Below are 20,381 nucleotides of genomic sequence, written 5' to 3'. Positions count from 1 at the left end.
AGATTCAAAGAATTTCACACATAACTTTGGAGGTACTAACAATTACTACGACCAGATAATGAAACAAAGGTCTTCAAGCTACTTCACGGCAGGCAACTTAAACTGTGTGTCACATATATCAGTGCTGCTTCTGCCCTGCATCAGTGCCTTCTGTTTCAATTCATCCACCAACCTCCACCAAAGCTCAAGGAGAATCACTCCCTCGTTTCTGCGAGAGGCCTGGGAGCCTGAAGGTCTTGCACAGTATCTTTCCATTTCCCAAGACTGTGCGGTTCTGCACAGATATCTCAGATGTCATTCCTGGAATCTGCTGATCTGCTGGGTCACTGCTCCAAGTGTTCCAGTTACTATGTGGACCAGTGTTGCCTAAACCTTCCAAATTGTCTCTAGCTCCTCTCTCAGCCCTGGTATTTGCATTTTCTTTTCATTCTTCTTGTGTTTCTTGTTCCTGATGTTGCTATCACTTGGTATCGCTACAGCTAACACTATGACTGTCTTCCTCTGCTTGTCCACCACTACTATTTCTTGGTTGGTTACCCATCACCCGTTTGTCTGTCTGTATGTGGAAGTTCCACACAATATTACCTTAGTCAAAATGAGATATACCCTCAAAGGAGGTTGAGAATGACCAATATACACACACATACATGTATATACACACACACACATATACACACACACACACACACATATATATATATATATATATATATATATATATATATATATATATATATATATATGACAGAGAGAGGACGACTCTTTCTCCATGTCCTTTGCTCAACAGAATGGACTACACAGAATGGATATTAATCTACCTGGTTTACAAATTCATAAAAGACAGTTTTACAGATGTCTGTGTTTTAATGCACCATATCAAGTCACCTTCATTCACATGTGGTACATCCTATCTTCTTTATATTGATGTCTTTTACTACTTCTTTTCTAAAGTATTATCTTAGTAGAATAAAATCAACATACAACTACATAAAAGAAAATTCAAATCAGTTCAGCCTCAGGATGACGCAACTTCATATCACATGACTGAGTCAATTCTTTTCATCAGCACTGTACTTTTCCTCCTCTGCTTTGTCTTTGTTCAGGAGGTGTGTGGTCTAATAAATGGAGTGGCTAATTTATTGAAAAGCCCAGACATTTAATCAAAGCGGCATACGGTGGAGAACTCATTAAAAAACTATTAGATTGGACTAAGTGTTCAATTCCAGCTTGTGGCACACTCATTTCTTCATGCCACTTGCTGTCCTCACATACCTGCAACTACACTCACATGCTGAAATTGGGTGGTATGACGAGGAAAACAGCAACAGGGAAACAGGGCATAGCTAACGGGATATTATTGAGACTTTGGTGCTTATTTAAAAAAATACAGAAAGCAATACATGTGATACTTGTAGAGACATGTACACATTTACAGTACTCCTAACATTACAGTGTCAATATGTGCATGAACAAGATACTCTCATGCTTTCTTGCCCTTCAATCTCCCTAATGACAAACTAATATACAAAGACACACTGCCAGCTAGCATCTCTGTGCACACATGGCTCATCCATCAATCGACCACCCCATCTCCTAGGAGACTTTCCTCCCACCCCTCCAGCCCTTCTCAAACATCAGACAGCAGTCCTGGGAGCTGAGGGCAGCGCCACAGTTCCTCATCTCTCCTGTGTCCTTTTTGGTAGCATGCCACTGTTTAACCTTGGCCATGCTACGCATGACAGGGTTGGAGCAGAGGATTTGGGGGAACAGGGTGAACAGATTGGTTTAGCATGCCTGATCGCTCCAGCCTTCCTCAACTATCTATCTGGGCACAGAAGCAAGGAGAGGAAGAGGGAGGAGAATAAGAAAGATGAGGCCATGTGCCCCAGGAAGAGCTCCCGTAACTGGGCAGTCAGCCCAGACAGACAGCCTCTCATCTTCACTATCCACAAACACAGGGAGCTTTGTTCAGCCCGACAGATTTCACAATGCAGGCAGCATCTTTCTGTGTGTGGGTTAAAAGATTGCTCGTCTCCTCCTCAAGAGGTTCAGATTTTAATGGCCATTTATAAAAGGGAGGTTTATTGAGAATGGAACAGCAAATATAATAAACACATCCTTCATTGCGCCCTTCAGAGTCTGCCACTCCTATCTGACTTTGCCTGCTCAGGTTTATTTAGAGGTTATAGTTTAGAATTTAGGATTATAGTTTGGGAGACTGAGAGAAGATGAAGTCAAGATGTGAATAAAGTATCTGAACATTTGGCACCTTCATTGACAAATGCACAATGTCAAATACACATTTCTATTACCCTCTTGGCCCTGTGTGTGGAGGTGTTCGCCTGTCACTCAGGAGATATGATAATCCAAATTCACTGGTGTTGCCCTGAGGGACCCCAAGTATTTAGCTTATCCATTAATTCCCTACTGACCCCTCACACATAAACACTACCAACACTCCCACACCAAGGTCATTCGGTCATCTCTTCTTTTACTTGCTTTTACATTGTAGTGCTAGCGCTGCCTGGATAGGTAAAACACATTATCCTCTACCTCAAGAGTTCTTAAAGAGAAGTTGATCCTCATGTCATAGTTGAACTGAATGAGGCATCAGTCATATCTGGCAAGGATATTTCAAGAAACAAAATTCATTACCATCAATCCGGCATAGGGCCATATTGGCCTGTGCAAATCCAAATCACTCCTTACAGATTTACTAAAAAGGCACAGTGACAGTTTTGCTTTGATTGTCATGTGACCAAAGATTGGTTACACCTTTGAATTTGAATCCTTAGTTAATATATATCTGAGTTTGAGTTTCTGTTTAGGTATTTCTGTACTCTATTGCATGAAGTTTTAATTCTCATTTTTTGAGGTTTAGATTTTTGAGGGGTTTTTTTTTTTAGGATCTCTGCCTGGGTTCGATAAGCTTTTCAATTTTCTAATATTATTTCTAGTGCTGTCAATAGATTAAAAATATTTCACTAAATAATCTCACAATTTTCTGTAATTAATCACGATTAATAGCAATTACTTGATCAATAGCAATTCAAAGAGTATTTAAATCATTTTCTTGCATCTTTTAACACAGGTTATTTTCTGTGAAACTTTTTTAAAAACCTACATACTAATAGGTAAGTATACACTAATATATAATATATATTAGTGCTGTCAAACAATTAAAATGTTTAATCAGATTCATCACAGGGTTACAGTGTATTAATTTTGGTTAATCACAATTGAATATCATTCATTTTTATTCTATATTAATCGCATTTCATTTTGCATGAGCAAACAGACTCGAAAAAAGGGAGAATGTACGCACTTAACATGTTTATTAAAAATCTTGACCATTTCATGTTAACAAAAAAACTACAAAAATGTAAACATTTATCCTCTCTCTCTGTCACTCTTGGGGAGGCACTTCAAATCCTTGAAACGAGAAACCAAAGCTATGTAAAGTGCATGTTCTCAACGATATTAATAGGTCTGCAGTTTGTTGCAATCCACTTGGCAATTGTGTCAGCCAACATGTCTGAGGTAGACTTACTGAGTCCCCGATTCTCCGTGAGTGGTTAGCCAAGGTCCTAGCAGCATCCCCGGCTAACATAGGCTTCACGTCAGTGTGATATTTTAAGCTGGAAGTGCTTCGGTGAAAAGAAAATTCCTTCTTGCACAATTTGCATAATACTTTATGTCGGTTGACTGTTCCGTCTTGTTATTTCTTTAATACTCAAATTTCCATTGAGAGGTCCAATGTGCGTTTATCATCTTCCATATTGAGTTGATTGGTTCAGCTGCCCATTTGCGCATGTGCGAAGGTAACTCTATTTGGACACACTACCCGAAATGCATTGACAGAAACATATCAGGGATTTTGAGTCATTCTGCACTCCAGATGCGTTAATTGCGTTAAAAAACTTTTATCGCGTTGACCGTGATGGCAGATGAATTTGCGTTAACATGTTAATTTTCACAGCACTAATTATTTCATTTTGGTTTTACCTTAAGGCTATTATTAATTCTGTCCTTCCCTGAATTCAGAGTGAGTTCTCTTGTGCCTTTAGTTGGGTTCTTTGTTATTTTAACAGTTTAAATTAGTTGTCTCTTGTGTCTTCCTTTAAGCTTTACTTCATCCCCTGTGAATGTCTTGATTACTGTCACCTATGTCTCATTACCCTCCTGTTTCCAGTTAAAGTGTATATATAGTCCTGTGCTTCTCCTTAGTCTTGTCTGTAGTCTTTATCTTCCTCTGTGTGCTCTTAGTTTTGCCTGTTTCCCTGCAAAGACCTTAGAGTTCTGCTTGTATTCGGATTTGGCTGTAGGCATTGCATTCAACCTAATAAAAGGTTCACCTTTTTGTTTAAAATCCTGTATTTTGGTCCTCTACCCATCAGCTTGTGATAGTGCCAGTTAATGTATTTTAATAACATGCTTTTAAACCCAAGTAAGAATACACCTGGTAGCATTTCAAATTTCAAGTCTCTTTGCTGATTAGCTGTTTGCTATTAGTAGTATAAAATTGGACCAAAGCTAAACCTTGTGCTTTATTTTACCTCTAGATTTATATCAACTTATAGAAATTCTAATAAAGTTTCATCTTCTTTGACCAAGTGCTAACATTATAACAAGATGAGTGGGCTAGTGGAAGATCACTGCACCTCCACTTGTATCTTGCATCTCCATGTGCACCAGATCAGGATCCACATCCACACCAGATACAGACCTGGAACACAGAAGACAATCATGTCAGATGTAGATCAGACTTCAAGCTTAAAACCACATATGACTAGTCCAAGCAACACTGCAGTAAAGCACAGTCAATACAATATGTTTTTTTAATAATAACAATTTGTCACTTTAATGTTTTTAGAATTTTACTTACATATTTCCTTTTTTTACATTTTCTAATTTTAATATTGGAGCAAGACAGAAAACATGGAGAAATAAAACATGGAACAAATGGCATGACCACACAAATTCGCTGCATTCTGTCAAATGATGTGTGTTTTAGATGTTCACATAACAGGGTGAACCCAGGAAAACGTTTTTATTCATGACTCAAACCTGTTAGGGTGGTGGATGGACATGGATGTAAATGTAGAAACATTTAAGTTTGAGTGTATCATTTTAAATATGTATCATTTAAATTAAAAATCAAAGGTTAAGAAATGCTTTCCACTGTTTTTATGGAATTACCAATGTTATATGTCTAGGTTTGCAGGGGAAGACCATCTAGAACTAAACCATTCAATCATAATTTTAGACAACATGTACACGTTGATTTCTACGCTAATTTTATTTTAGCCAATCCAGACAAAGCCCCTCCCACTACCCTGAATTCGATAGGCAGAAAATGTATGGCTGGATGGATAACATGTTATAATGTACAGTCACTGTCCACAACCCCTTTTTTCACTGGTCAGCACTTCCTGGAAAATGCACTTATCCTAACTCATGTTAACGTAGTATACTTTAAAACCATCAAAATGTTCATATGCTCCTTTTTAAAAGCACACGGATGTATACAAAAGTGCATTTGCTCTGTCTGCCCTTCAGTGAGTGGTAAACTAAACAGTTCATCTGATTAGAACTGCATAATGTAGTCTGTAAAATATCCCCCTGGCCAGTAAAGACACAGTGGAGATTTAAAACCTTGTTACTTTTCCTATAAAGAGACTTTACAAGCAATTAGCAGACTGTGAGGGGAAGGGGAAGCAAGGTAGGAAAAGAGTTATGAGGGGTAAGGAATATCAGTCATATTGTAGGTAAAGAGAGAGGACGCTTCAGAAAAAACACGTGAAACAATTTACTTAAAAAAATCGTATGTATTACTTTAAATAAGTTACACATTAATAAGTAATAAATAAGTCACATTTCTTTCAGCATTAGAATAATTATCACTCACTGCTTGTTTTTCGTTGCTGGGATGATACACATACGTCTCATACTCTATACATGGTGCAGGTAAAATATATATTTCTTATTTAAAAAATTATTAAAAGTATTCTAAAACTTATTTGGTCGTACTAAATGCAAATGACATTTCAAAATTTTGCCAACGGTACGTTATTGTTTGTGCAATACATAAAACTTAACTTGATTGAATGGAATAAAGTGGTCATTAATAGCCAATTCAAAATCAAGTCTATTGTCTATCATCCAGAAAGTCTTTTCTGTTTTACAAAAACAGCTGCCAACAAATGTGGTTCATCTACAAAACCAAGTTTGCTTCTGGGCTCAGTCCAGTTACTGCTAGTCAGATGTCTATGGAATGGGTTATACACCCATCGTACAAATATAAGAGGTCACCACAATTTAAACAGTGGATGATGAAAAGCGACTGCAGAGACAAGAAGAGGAGAACTCATTATCCATCTGTTAGCCTGATATCAGAAAGAATGTTCAGCTTGCTAAGGGGCATATTAAGGAATGACTGGCAGCAGAGACTGTGATGAAATGTCAGTAATATATAGTGATTTATACCAATGACAGTTAAACTTTTCTAATAGAGCAACTGAAGTGACCACAGCTTAGAGTAGGGGGTTCATTTCAGCTTATCACAGCGGTAAAGAGAATATAGGAGAACTACTTATGTAAGCCTTAGAATGGGACTAGGGACCAACTATCAGCTACAAAACAGCACGTCCATATTTACCTTCAGTATGGTATTGTGTCCACTTTAACAGATTTCTTTTTATAGACTGACTTTTACCCCGGACAGCAGAGTATCCAAGAAAGGAGGGACAGAGTGCAATAACATGGAATATGTCCAGAAGCAGAATCAAACCTGGATCCCTGGAGTAGCCTTTCAGCATATAGTTCACCTGTTTAATCCACTCTAATAGTTTTCCATTGGCATGTACCTCAATGTAATTTATTTTGCATTGACACCAATGCACAGCAATGCCGAAATACTCCTTTTGCCAGGTTTTAGGATGTTCCTCCTGTTAGTCTCCAATCAGGCTTTAAGCAAACACTGGGCATTTGAAATGTCCTTATCAATAGCTAATTCTTTGTCTACCTGACATTTGCAGGTTTTTTTTTTAAACTTTCTGTATTTATTTTTACTGTATATATACTTTAAGGTTCTGGACCTGATCAAGAGTCTTGCTGCTTGTTCCCATCTATTAGAAAACCCATGAGCAAACGTCCCATGTCCTCCTTGATCTATCTTGGAAACTTGCATGTTTCTTTGGATAGAAGTGTCAGCTCCAAGCATGCAATGTGAATTCAGACTGAAGGTGAATTTGCACTTTGAGAAATGTTACCCCTCGGCCATCTAGTGAATGATTTCAATGGACTGAATGGCTTTAATGGAATCTTCTACCACTGCTGTGCAGATGACACCCAGTGATACTTTTCTGTCAAGCCCAAAACCTTGACAGCCTCTGCCTCAATAAATGCTTCTCTGCCATTTCTCTGCCACCAGGAGGAGGCCCTGGGGCAGATTCAGTATATACTGGAGAGATTATATCTCTTGGCTAGCCTGGGAATACCTTGGTGTTCCCCCAGACAAGCTGGAGGAGGTGGCCAGGGAGAGAGAGCTTCTCTGCATAGGCTGCTGCCCCTGGGACCCAGCCACGGATAAACGGAAGAAGATGATGGATGGATGGTATTCATATTTCTTTTATCTCAATTCCAGTTAAACTGAGGTTCCAGTACTCAGCCCAGACAGTTTCCCTAAGGAGGTTAGTTAGTCCATCTCCCCTGTCACCAGTAAATCAAATCAAATCATCTGCTAAAAACCTCTGCATCATTTTTTTTTTTTTACCAACTCCTGAATTTTGAAAGTCACATCTCAAAGCTCGTCCATTCTTGTATCCTTCAACTCAGAAATATTGTGAAAATCAAATCTTTACCGTCATTCAATCATCTTGAACTTTCAGGACGCATTTTAATCTTGCTCCTGTATGGGCTCAAAATGTGGTCATAAATATTTTGTACTTGTAAATCAGGATTTGTTTGTGTAAAAAAAATTTGTGTGTGCGTAAAAAAGATTTGTATGTGTAAAAAAGATTTGTGTGTGCGTAAAAAAGATTTGTATGTGTAAAAAAATTTTGTGTGTGCGTAAAAAAGATTTGTATGTGCAAAAAAGATTTGTGCGTGCGTAAAAAAGATTTGTGTGTGGACTTAGCCAAAAAAAAAAACCCTGCAAGTTACAAGTACGAATTTTGACCCTATTTTTCTTCCTTTCATCTGATTGGTCAATGTCATGTCAATCACAAATGTAACAATCCAATCAGAGAACAGATGGGTTTGGCTGTCGGAGGGGCGCTTTTTTGAACTGCAGGTCCTTGAAGGGTAATACAGGTTGAAGCTGGAGGATCTCTATATAAATATCCGATAGCAGCTAGGTCCCCTAACTTTCAGTAGCTGTTGAAAGGATAAAGTTGTGGTATATCAGTGGTTAGAAATACCATTATTACTTTAGGATTAGTTTAACACAAAGTCAGGGCTGACCCGGGACCATTGCTGTGAGTCACAGTGCGCAGCATAAAAGTCCTTTCACATCGGAGCAGGATGTGCTGCTAATGCTAACTGCTAACTAAAAGCAAAGGATCCAGAATTTGTTGCTGGCTGCTGGGCTCTGTGGGTTTTTGCAGCAGCTCTACCTGTACTAGATGCACCTGCTCCTTGTCTTTTCTATCTCTGACTTTATGTCCTCTACAAGAGTTTCTGTTTTTTTTTGCTAGTTCTTCAAATGTTCAATAAAAACATCTATGCTAATTCATAACGAAGAAAGCTTTGTAATGAAGACTGTCATTTCCAAAACACTGCCCGCCCCCACCCCACGGTCCGCAGCGCTGTTGAAAAGGCTGTGGAAGTCCCTATATTAAACACGTAGACCTGTGACACAAAAATCACCAAACTCGGACAACCACAGACTGTTTTCCTTCGTGGTGATGAAGGAAAACGCTGGGTTGGCATGTAAAAGGGCATTTATTCCCTTCACAGACCTGCAGTTCAAAAAAAGCGCCCCTCCGACAGCCAAACCCATCTGTTCTCTGATTGGATTGTTACATTTGTGATTGACATGACATTGACCAATCAGATGAAAGGAAGAAAAATAGGGTCAAAATTCGTACTTGTAACTTGCAGGGTTTTTTTGGCTAAGTCCACACACAAATCTTTTTTACGCATGCACAAATCTTTTTTGCACATACAAATCTTTTTTACGCACGCACAAATCTTTTTTACGCACGCACAAATGTTTTTTATGCACGCACAAATCTTTTTTACGCACACACAAATCTTTTTTACACATACAAATCTTTTTTACGCACACACAAATTTTTTTTACACATACAAATCTTTTTTACGCACACACAAATTTTTTTTACACATACAAATCCTGATTTACAAGTACAAAATATTTATGACCACATTTTGAGCCCATACTCCTGCCTTAATTATTGCAATTTACTATCACCAACTGGTGCAGAACATAGCACCAAGGCTACTAACAAAAACTAGTTGGGGGCCACATATTACAGCTACCCTTGGATTGCTTCAGTGGCTTCCAGTGTAACTAACATAAGGCTCTACACCCCTGCTTATGTAGCAGAGCTTGTAAGATTTTATCAATGCAGCCGGCCTCTCCGATCGTCTAACCAGGGTCTCCTAACTGTCCCTCGGTTTGATTGAGCCTTTGACATTGTTGTACCCAAACTGTGGAACAGCCTTCCTCAGACTATTAAAACAGCAGATTCTGTTATTTGTTTTAAAACAACTGCTGAAAACTCATTTTTTATAGGTTAGTGTTTCCTTAATCTTTTCACATTTTTTGGCCATAGTTTGCAACCATGCATGCATGTATGTGTGTATGATGGAACAAAAGTGCGTGTCTGTTTTTGTGTCTGTATGTTCAAACATGTACACTTATCTTCTGTACATATATATCTCTGTTTTGAAAAGTGCTATACAAATAAATTCTTCTTATTATTATTCTTATTATTCTTATTATACAAGCTGTTTTCTTCACCTATTCTTAAACATTTTACTTTTTTTTTAAGTTGTCAGCCTTGCAATGTCAGTTCAATTTCAATAAACAGCTTTTTCATTTTATTGAGAATGACAAACACAAAGTTTACAACCTAGCATCACAAAAACAAGGTCCACTGGAACACATTTTGCTAGACCAGCCTAAAGGCAGATTAATTTTAATGTGATATTTTTTGTGTGATTTATGTGCACTTGCTGGAAGACTTCTGGTCTCTGCTATTCCTGTTATAGCTGATATGCCTGGCTAAATTCAGATCCCAAAACTCTAACAACATGCATTTACAGTATGTATGTATGTATGTAAAACCTTAGCCACATATATAAACTTTTGAATGGAGGACCACAATCTTTATGATATTAGTGGTATGGAGCTCAGTCAATAATCAATACAAGTCAATCAAACAAAACAAAACAAAACAAAACAAATAAACTAAAAAAATAAAACCAATAAAGCCAAGGACCAAGCTTTGTAAAGATCAAAGTAAAAGTTTCGTAAAGACCAACTGACGCAATAGGCCACTGGCTATATGATGGCACTTGGCGAGGGGTATTAAGTCAAGTGGTCAGCAATTTTTTGCCAGTTTAATCTGCTCTTATATTGTATGGTTAAATGGTCACTCTGTTTTCCAGGTGTTTCTGAGTAAATATTGGATGGGTAGCCAATATTTAAAGGTTTAAGCCATTTTTCATGGTTTCCAAAATATGAATTTGGAAAACAAGTCCATAACTTGTGCCACTATTAAGTCAAAACCAAATGTTATTCACAGAAAAAAAAAAAAAGTTTAATCCACAAGTTACAGTAAGAATTACATAATATAGCTCTCATTGCAGGGGTCTCTCACTCTTACTTGAGTATGTAACTTAGGTCTAAAAAAGGAAGCACTTAGGGTGTTTCTCTTCCTATATGGCACCCCTTCCACAAGCTCTCAATTTTTACATTGCAGAGAGGATGATTTGTGAGTTAGCACTGGTGGTATAAATCATAGTTGCTCGGGTGTGTGAACCAACTCATTTAATATTTGCAAAGAGAGGAAACACACTAACAGGAACTTTAAAAGATGGGAAAGAGGGACTCAATAGTATTTGAATGCTGCACATTTGAACTTATAATTTTACAATAATGCCTATTTTACATGAATGAGTAACATGAAGCTTAATTCAGATGGGAGAAAATGGTAAAAGAGAACAGATGAATAGAAGAATGAAAAAGGAGATAAAATATGAAGACTAGAGTTAGGAGGAGACTTACTGGAAGATATATGATCGTGAAAGCTGTGAAATATATACAACAAGAGCCATTTACTTTCTTCTGCTTTCTGTTTCTCTCTGGGATGAGATGACAGCTTTATTATAAAACACTCTGTAGTAATTTCCCACAACTTTGACCCCTGTGCATTACAACCAATGTGAGCATTGAAAGGATAGGAAACACCTGACCTCGAAAAGATTCCTATCCAAGCAGGTTTTTCAGGTTTGCTTCTGAGCAAAGTTTCTTTTTTTAAGTATATTGCCTCACACCAGCTCTACTAATCTATTGAAGGTTGTTTACCTTGGTTAACTTTAATAGATTAATGATTGTTAAGATAGGAATCCACAGTTTTCATACAAAATGCAATGCATAGTTGTACTTGGGATGTAAATTACCCCTCTCGTCTAAGTTGTTGCATTTGCTAAAAAGTTTGTTTTATCCCTGGTGGGAGTCATTTTCACATATTTATTAACTCTTAAAAGAAAAATCTGCAGCTCTTAGTAAATGAAACAGGATGCCTCCTTCCTGCCATCTGGAGATTTATGTATAAAAGAAGATGGTGCTCTGCAGGAAACCCGAAAAATCTACCATCACAGCAACCTCTCTCTCTCTACCTCTTGGTGTGTTTGCTTGTTGCTCTGTGTATATGTGTCTGCTTGCTCCACGTTACCTTAGGGGGGCAGGATCCTCCTGGGATCTCAGCCCTCGCCCTGATGTGCCTCAAGCAATCAAGCACCTGTGAATCAGCTGGCAATCAGCTGACTGCTATTTAAGCTGGGACCTGACGTTCAGTCTTGCCCATCTGTAAGTCTCTTTCATCATTGTTAGCACAAAGATTTCAAATGTTAGCTGCGGTTACCTGTGTTTTGCATGGCTGAGAGAAGAGATTCTGTCCTGGAAACACTGGAGATCAGATGCTGGATTTAGTAAATACAAGACTTTTGAACTAAGAACTGCTGAAAGACATTATAAATAGCACAACTCTCCTGCACTGTAAATAAAGTCACTGCTTTTGATGTTATGTCATTGATTTCATAATAAATATTAAAGCTGGTCAAATAATACCAGTGAAAGCCATTTAAAACTATTTAGATTGTTCTATGAGAGAGAGCGAGACACACACACACACACACACACACACACACACACACACACACACACACACACCTGGTCTTGCCCCCCCTCTCTCCACCACTTGGCAATGGCCAAAATTATATATTTTTTTATGTTTGTGTAATGTTGATCCACCAATGTTGTTGGTTGTTCAAGCTCTTTAAATGAAATTATATTATTAATGTTAAAATATAATTTTGTTGTTTTTCCATTCATATTTTGTTTCATTTTCATCAAATTTAATGTTTTACAATATAAAACAATATGCTTTAAAATTTTCTTCTAATTTTCTTTGATTAAGTTGGCAAATTACTGATATTTACTTGCATTTTCTGAACAGAACATTTTGTGCTTGAATGCTTGATTAATTTCTGATAAATCCAGTCTGCCAGCTCAAATGTGGGTATAAAATGTGAATTCAGTTTGAAATTCCTCCTCATTTTAAAATGGGAACATGCAGAGAGCTCTTTGAAATGGGAATAGTCTACATTGAAGCACTTTGTGATGCTGTGATGGTCTTTGAGACAAATAGAGCAAGACTTCAAGTGTTCTCACAGTGTGGTCAAGTGTGCTTTGGAGTCTGGCCCTTACAGAATGCAGGAAGAGGAAGAAATGAAAGCTGACTGAAGCATATCTCAGGCACCTTAAGACTTTAAGTAGCATAGACAGAAGGAGGACCACTGCTGCTTCAGGCAGCAAAAGAGGTAAATGTTTTTAGATCATATTCTAAGAAAGTCTCCAGACTGACCATAAGCAAATGACTGAATGAACAAGGCTGAAGGGAAACTTAACTTCTAAGAAGCCATTATCTGTGCAATGTGACAAATTGCAAAGATTGCAAACATCCACAAAAATTTTGATGCTAGCATAATATAATGAACAAAAAATTCTAGCCTGGTTCATCAAGATGTAGACTGAAATGGATTGCTTATGGGTTTATATACCAACAAGAGAATGACCCAAAACATATTTCAAAACTGTGCACAAACTATGTGAAAAAGGAATCTAGAGAACTAGAACTGTTGGACTGGCCAAGTCTAAGTCCAAACTTGAAAAATATTGAGCAGATTTGAGATTTGGTGGATTCGAAGACAGGTTGGACAAAAGTTCCATTGGGAAACTTTGTGGGACGAACCAAAAACTATTTGTTTTTGACAGATTTTTAAAATATGTATTTTCCTGTTTTTGTGACAGGTCGTTATCTATCCATCCAGCACATAACAGCAGGGTGCAAGATGCTAGCAGGCAGGGCATACATGGAACGCCATTAACCAAGTGATTTGCATAGTATACAGGAATGCCTGTGCCAGGTATAGCAAGGATGTTCCAAAGTCAAAATGGGATTTGCATTCTCAACGACCAAGGTAAGTTTCTGTGGAACTTCCAGATACAGACGGACAAACCGGACATGGTAGTGGTGGACAAGCAGAGGAAGACAGTCATAGTGATAGATGTAGCGATACTGAATGACAGCAACATCAGGAAGAAGGAACACGAGAAGTTGGAGAAGTACTAAGGGCTCAGAGAAGAGCTCGAGAAAATGTGGAGGGCAAAGGTAACAGTGGTCCCAGTGGTAAATGGATTACTTGGTGCAGTGAACCCCAAGCTGGGCAAGTGGCTCCAGCAGATCCAGGAAGAACTGAGATCTCTGTCTAGAAGAGCAAAGTCCTACACTGTAAAAAAAAAATCCTAATATAAAAGTATTTTACTGTGTTTTGTTCTGTTCTTCTAGAATATCATTAAATTTACATAAATGGACTGTGATTTCACATTTCAAATGTAAATTAACGTAAAATCACTGTAATGTAATAAAACAATTTTCTTGTCTAAATGTATTTGTCTGTACATATATGCATATTTAGATTGTTAAAATACATTCACAAATGTATCATGATTTCACAAATATTTGTCCGTTATTTGAAAGATTGAACTGTTAAATTCAAATGTAATGCTATGGAAAAATATATAAAATCATCATTGATCACAATATTTTTCTACAGAATACAGAGAAGTTTGTATCTGTCAAGGTAAACAGGATAAGGTTCATCACAATCACCATCTTATGTTGGCATATTAAAATTATACATAAACTGATGTGGATGTCATTTCTTCTTCAACTGAAGGGCAAAATATAAAATTAAGGGAACAATTGTAATAATTCATATACTTAACATTTTCTAATCTTTACATTCTTTTTTAGATAGTTTCATTTGGGGTCTAGTATTTGACTTCTGTGGAGCAGCTGTAGCCCATTAGAGTTAATTAGTGAGTTTTAAAAATGTTAGTAAGTGTAATTTTTTACGAAGCCCCATCTTCTCATTTTTATACTAATGTAACGTTTAATGAGTATTATTACTTTCAAAGAGACTTTTCTATTCTGGCGCCATAGGTTCTTATTAGATTGTGTATAATTTAAAACCTGAAATGAATAACATTCTCATGGACTCAAACAAAGGACATGTCTTTGTGCTTGTCCTGTTAGGTCACTCTGTAGCATTTGATACTGTTGATCACAATATTTTTCAACATAAATTTAGATTAAACTGTTAATCTCAACTAAAATTGTATTAAAGAAAATACATTCCAATGGTTTAAATTGTATGTACCTGATTTCGTTCATGTAAGCTGATAGTCTTCTCCACAAAGTTTGTCATGGAGTTCCACAGGGTTCTGTGCTGGGATCCATACTTTTTTATATTATACATGCGTCCCTTAGAGAATATTATCAGAAAACACTGCATACATTTTTATTGCTACGTAGATAATACCCAGTATGATTCATTTGCGAAGCCAGATGACACAAGTCATATACTTTGGCTCCTGGCATATTTTAAAGACATAAGGATGTCCCATAATTTCCTTCCAATATTCAGACAAAACTGAGGTTATTATGTGTTTAATTGCATTCTGAATCTGGTTGGCATTACCATACCAGGATAAGTCCTTCAATGTGCATATTAAACAATTATGTAGAACTTGTTTCTTTCTTCTGCACAATATCTCTGTCTTATATCTGCATTCATTATTTTTATGCTGGACTATTGTTTTTTATCATTATCAGGTCATTCTTAAAGTTCACTAAGCCCCCAGTTAATCCAAAATGCTGTTGCCAGAGTACTGACAGGGATGATAAAGTGAGTTCATTCTTGTCCAATATTAGCTTCTCTTCAGCGGCACCCAGTTAAATCCTTCAAATAGAGCCTTCAACTTTCAGTAGGCCTCCTTCCTGTGGAACCAGCTTCCAGTTTGTTTTCAGGAGACAAACAGCCTCTCTACTTTTAAGAAAAACTTTCCTTTTTGATAAAGCTAACAGTTAAGGCTAGACATATGACCCGTTATGTAGCTATAGGATCAAAGTCCTAAGAGACTTGATGCAATGAACTAAGCAGTTCTTCACCATTCAGCTCTCACTCTCCCCACATGTTTATATACCAGTGGAGCCATATAACTACTTTTTAACTTTTTTTGATAGATAGCAGGGATTCCCTGAGCCATGGCTCTGCCATAGGTTGTCCTTTCTACAAATGCAAACTTGTCTAGGGGTTGCTTGATTGTTGAGGTTTTCTCCAGAATAATGTAGGGTTCTTACCTTACAATGTGACTGTTATTGTGATTTGGTACTAAATTGAACTTAAGTGAACTGAAATAACCTTAAGCAGTTCAAATTTTCTTTTCGTCTGTGTTTATTATAGCCTTCAACACCCATCTCAAAGTAAATTCAAAATAAAGTCCTTGTACTTGTATTTTCATTCCTCTCTTCCTTAACTTATTAGGGTTAGCCAAAACACTGACATATGTTCAAGAACCAGTATTAATCATCTTTGCACAAGAAACAGAAAATGTTTTGTTTGGTGGCAACCTTAATTCTCACAGTTTCTAAAACTATATATCAGTGAAGAAGTTATCAGAGGCCTGTAGAGCAAACCTAGAGACTGAGTCAGGCAAGTGTGGTACTGTCAGGTTTATCCTTTGGTTTTCAGGGTAAACACAAAGGTTATCTTCTTAATGGGTACACCGCCATGGTAAGATATGCTGCAGGCCTAATGTGCTCTGGTGCATGTTATCCTTTAGAAAAGACACAAACATGTACAAAACTACAACATAATGACCAATCAGTTCTTTCCAACAAAATCCCTAGAACTTCAGTATTTACGTAGTAGAAAGGACTGTAGTTCTAGAGATAGTATTTGTCTTTATCTGACAAGCATCAATAAGAAATGGAGATTCTTAGGGAACAACGTCATTCCCTTCTTTTTCCTTCCATGTGTAAAGTTTAAATCACACATTCTTATGTACCAACTTGCAGATGTATTATCTGTTTAACATCTTTCAATATAGTCTCTTCATTCGTAAATTATACTGCTTTGCTGCAAGTAGACTAGTCCATGTCTATGATTAATCAAATTGCACATTTTTATGTGACCATACTCATAAAAAGAATGGGAGAATCTGGGTTGACTGATCCACCTTCAGTTACTGATGTTGCTGATGTTTGGATAAGTGACTGGAAATAAGAAAAAGATATCTTGGGTATCATGAACTTGCTTAGTAATGCTGGCCCCAGCTATGACACAAACACAGCTGCATTCTTGGCATCTTATCCATCAAATTTTATAAAATTAAGTTAGACTGACCAGAAAACTCTGTCCTTTGTCACCCTCTCCTGCAGTAATGTCCACTTGCGGCCCAGATCTGCTGAAGCAAAGAGCTGGACAAAAAAAACAAAAAAACCCCACACAATTAGACAGAAAAAAAGCACAATTTTCATGTAGCATAACGTATCTCCAGATTATTGCCAGCTGTTTATTTTACAATGGAGGTCACTATAGAAAATTATTCATCCAATCAAGATACTACATTTCATACTTCAGCACATTAAAACTGAGCTCACATATTAATCATAACAGGTTTGGCAGCCGTGTGTGTGTCAGCGTGACAAGGTGTGTGCATTAAGTGTGTATTAGCACACACACACACACACACACACACACACACACACACACAATCCTTGCACCTTCTCATTCTGCTCAGCTCCTGCCTATCTCACTCATGGTCATCGGAAAATAAATGTAATCAGTAACGACAAGCTAATCCTAAAAACACATTCTTTTGTTGCTGTGAAAAAGAGAAATGAAGGTTGACCTTGATGTAAATATGTGTCTGCCCTCACAAACCGTAATTTGAAAATGTTGCTCTGCATCCTCACATCATTCTCCAGCTAAATGATTTTTTTGTTCTGTTTGAATGGATTCCTCGTTTCCATCTGCAGCCTGCCCATATGGAACAGATTAAAACCTAATTGAATTTCCTGCTTAATTATGTGTAAATTATTGAAGTGGAGGAGGAGTTGAGCCAATTCAAGCTTATTAACTATTCAAACTTATGTCTCACCTACTTAAATATCTTGAGCTTTATTTCCATTTTGGTTTTCAGGGTCTTTTTATTTAAGCCCAAATGCCACTTTTTACATTGGGTTTTAATTCAGTCGGTGCAAAAAATAAGGACTTTGATGAATACGAGTAGTTGTTTGGTGGTTTGTGCAACAAAACAAAATGAAATTACATTTTGTTGATCTTGACAGATTGATAAAGTCTTAATTTATTAGTTTTTAAAAAGGTATTATCCAAAAAAAATGAATTCATAACATACAGATAAGTACAAAGACTGTGGCAGATAAACTAAACTAAACAAACTGCCCTTTAATTCAATATTTTTAGTGTATGATTGGTGAATTACCCAGGTGTGGTGGTAGACAACAACGTGAAATATAGCTGTGCTGTATCCAAAAGTACCTGGATGATTACCTGGATGAATACCTTACCTGTATGATTGAGCATGCATCAAGACATAGCTGTGCTGTTTCCACATAGGCGACTACAGTCAACTAACATAATAACATAAAATAAAATACTTCTACGCTCTCTACGACAAAAATATTGCTATCTGCACTTTGGGCTTCCGACCTTTGTATATCACTGCCAGATCAGATATACTACCTTTCACTACCTTTGTGTTATCACCATAAATGACTGGAACGTGGTGAAGATAATTTGTTGTTGCTGTTTCACACCAGTGGTGCTGTTAACATTAGCTTTGCTCAGAATTGGCCATTCCACATGTGTCCCCAAGTGATACATCTTTAAATTCCTTGGCTCTGCTTTGATCCCCTAACTGAAGCTACTGCTATAAAACAGTCAAATGCAGTGAGATGAACATCTCTCATTGCTTATTAATAAATCTGTTGATTGAGTGTTTCTAACCTACATGAGAAAGCAGCATTTTTGACCAACACTATTTTCATCTTGCAGGTTTTCTACAGTGCTGCAGGCTTGAATGTCTTATCCACTGAATCATCTCATGTCTCGGCAAAAAGACATAAGTAATTCATTGGACAGCAATACGATGCCCTGGCTTTCGTGTTGGCTCAGACTGGAGTGACATGTTACAACTATGAAAGCAATTAACTTAAGCAGGATGAAAAACAACAGTGTGTGACATAAAAAGCCATGTAGCTGAATTATTATCTGCTCTACAAGTGTGCATTGACAGTCATTAACCAGCACCTCAGGATCTTCCATCATAGTTTAATTGTTTCTGTTTACTGTTAATTGTTTTTAATGGTAGTGAAACTAAAAAAATATATAATGAAAAGGTTTTACATAAAATCTATATTAATCTATATTAATTGCACATAAAGTGAAATGTTTGTCTTTATATGCCTGTTTTGTTTTAATTTGGGTGATTGTGGCTTTTGCTGTTCAAAATTAAAAAGTATTTGAGATAATGGATTATCTTGACTTAATATTTCCTTCTAAATTTGAGTAAATTATGTGTGTATCTCAGTCTAGTCGAGTGCAAGCAACTACATTCGAGGCTGCTGACTTGACAATTGTCCAGATGACCTTCACTGGCCCATCCACAAGGACAGTAAGCCCCATAAGGTCATTGCTGAATGTCTAGTCATTCGCTGAGTGCTGCATAGAATGTATGGAAAATTGGAAAGGATGAGTAGGGTAGGGAGAGGTGCACAAGAAACAGGGATAACTGCAGCCATTAGATGTTTGCTGAGAAAAGTCAGTGCAAGATCTGACAGCAACGTAATAAATATACATATTTAAACTTTTACCTTAAAAATAAAATTTAAAGCAAAAGTTTTACATTCAGATTTCTATATACAAATAGATTTGTGGGTTATTTATAATTAAAAACATTGTTTTATGATATACGTTTTTATTTCTTCTTAGAACTTGCCAAAGGGTTTCCAACTAGAAGCCAAGTGTAACTACACTATATCGTCACTGTGTTTGGATATGGTTATTGTTTAATTCATTTCACTTTAATTCAAGAATTACAGAACAGCATTACTGTGGTATGAAAAAACAACATATGACGTTTTTTTTTTCCTGAGTTTAGTCGTAAATCTTGAGATATAATGCGCTGCTGCACCACAAAAGATTTAGTAACGTAACACCAATGATAACTCCTTGTGCATTTATTTCAGCTACAGAATCAACAATTTCTTTTATGTTTGTGTCTACAACCCACCCTGCCCTCCTTGCAATAGGCCAGAAGCTTGTCTTCTTCCTTGGGGTGGAAGATGAGCGTGTCAGGTGTGAAGTCGATGGACTGCCGCTGGAAGGAGGAACCTTCATCTGTGCTGATAAACAGCATTTGATCTCGTTCATTTATAGAGGAACCCACCAGAATTACCTGTAAGAGATGATAGAGAGAACAGCGAAGAAGAAAAGAAAGAAAAAGAAGAAAAAAGAAGGTCACAGATGATACGGTCCAAAGCATCCTGCAACATATCTGGTGCCAAGTCAGCAGTCTGTTGAAAATATCCTCCTCATATCAGTACTTGTCCATGTTAATTCACCTGTATGCACTGAAAACCTGATAAATATGAATGCATTCACTGCCATGCATGCACATTCATTCAAGGCCATCCTCTGGGACAGAAAAACTTTCCATCAACCTTACAGGCGGCTTAAACCATGGCAACACTCTATTGATT

General features: G+C 37.1%; 1 protein-coding gene across 6 annotated transcripts in view; it reads right to left on the bottom strand.

The window, feature by feature from the left end:
- Positions 1-20,381, bottom strand: part of sorcs2 (sortilin-related VPS10 domain containing receptor 2) — a 393,875-nt gene that overhangs the window by 85,629 nt on the left and 287,865 nt on the right. For all 6 annotated transcript variants that reach the window (XM_085154789.1, XM_085154790.1, XM_085154791.1 and 3 more), the window contains 3 exons: positions 19,913-20,077; positions 17,002-17,075; positions 4,662-4,726 (listed from right to left, as the gene is read on the bottom strand). In XM_085154789.1, coding sequence (XP_085010915.1) covers positions 4,662-4,726; positions 17,002-17,075; positions 19,913-20,077 — 304 coding nt within the window. The remainder of the gene's footprint in view (positions 1-4,661; positions 4,727-17,001; positions 17,076-19,912; positions 20,078-20,381) is intronic.

Source organism: Neolamprologus multifasciatus, chromosome 3 (genome assembly GCF_963576455.1).
Source record: "Neolamprologus multifasciatus chromosome 3, fNeoMul1.2, whole genome shotgun sequence".
NCBI classification, from domain to species: Eukaryota; Metazoa; Chordata; class Actinopteri; order Cichliformes; family Cichlidae; genus Neolamprologus; species Neolamprologus multifasciatus.
The sequence above is the reverse complement of the archived record's forward strand: the minus strand, read 5'-3'. Positions and strand labels throughout refer to the sequence as shown.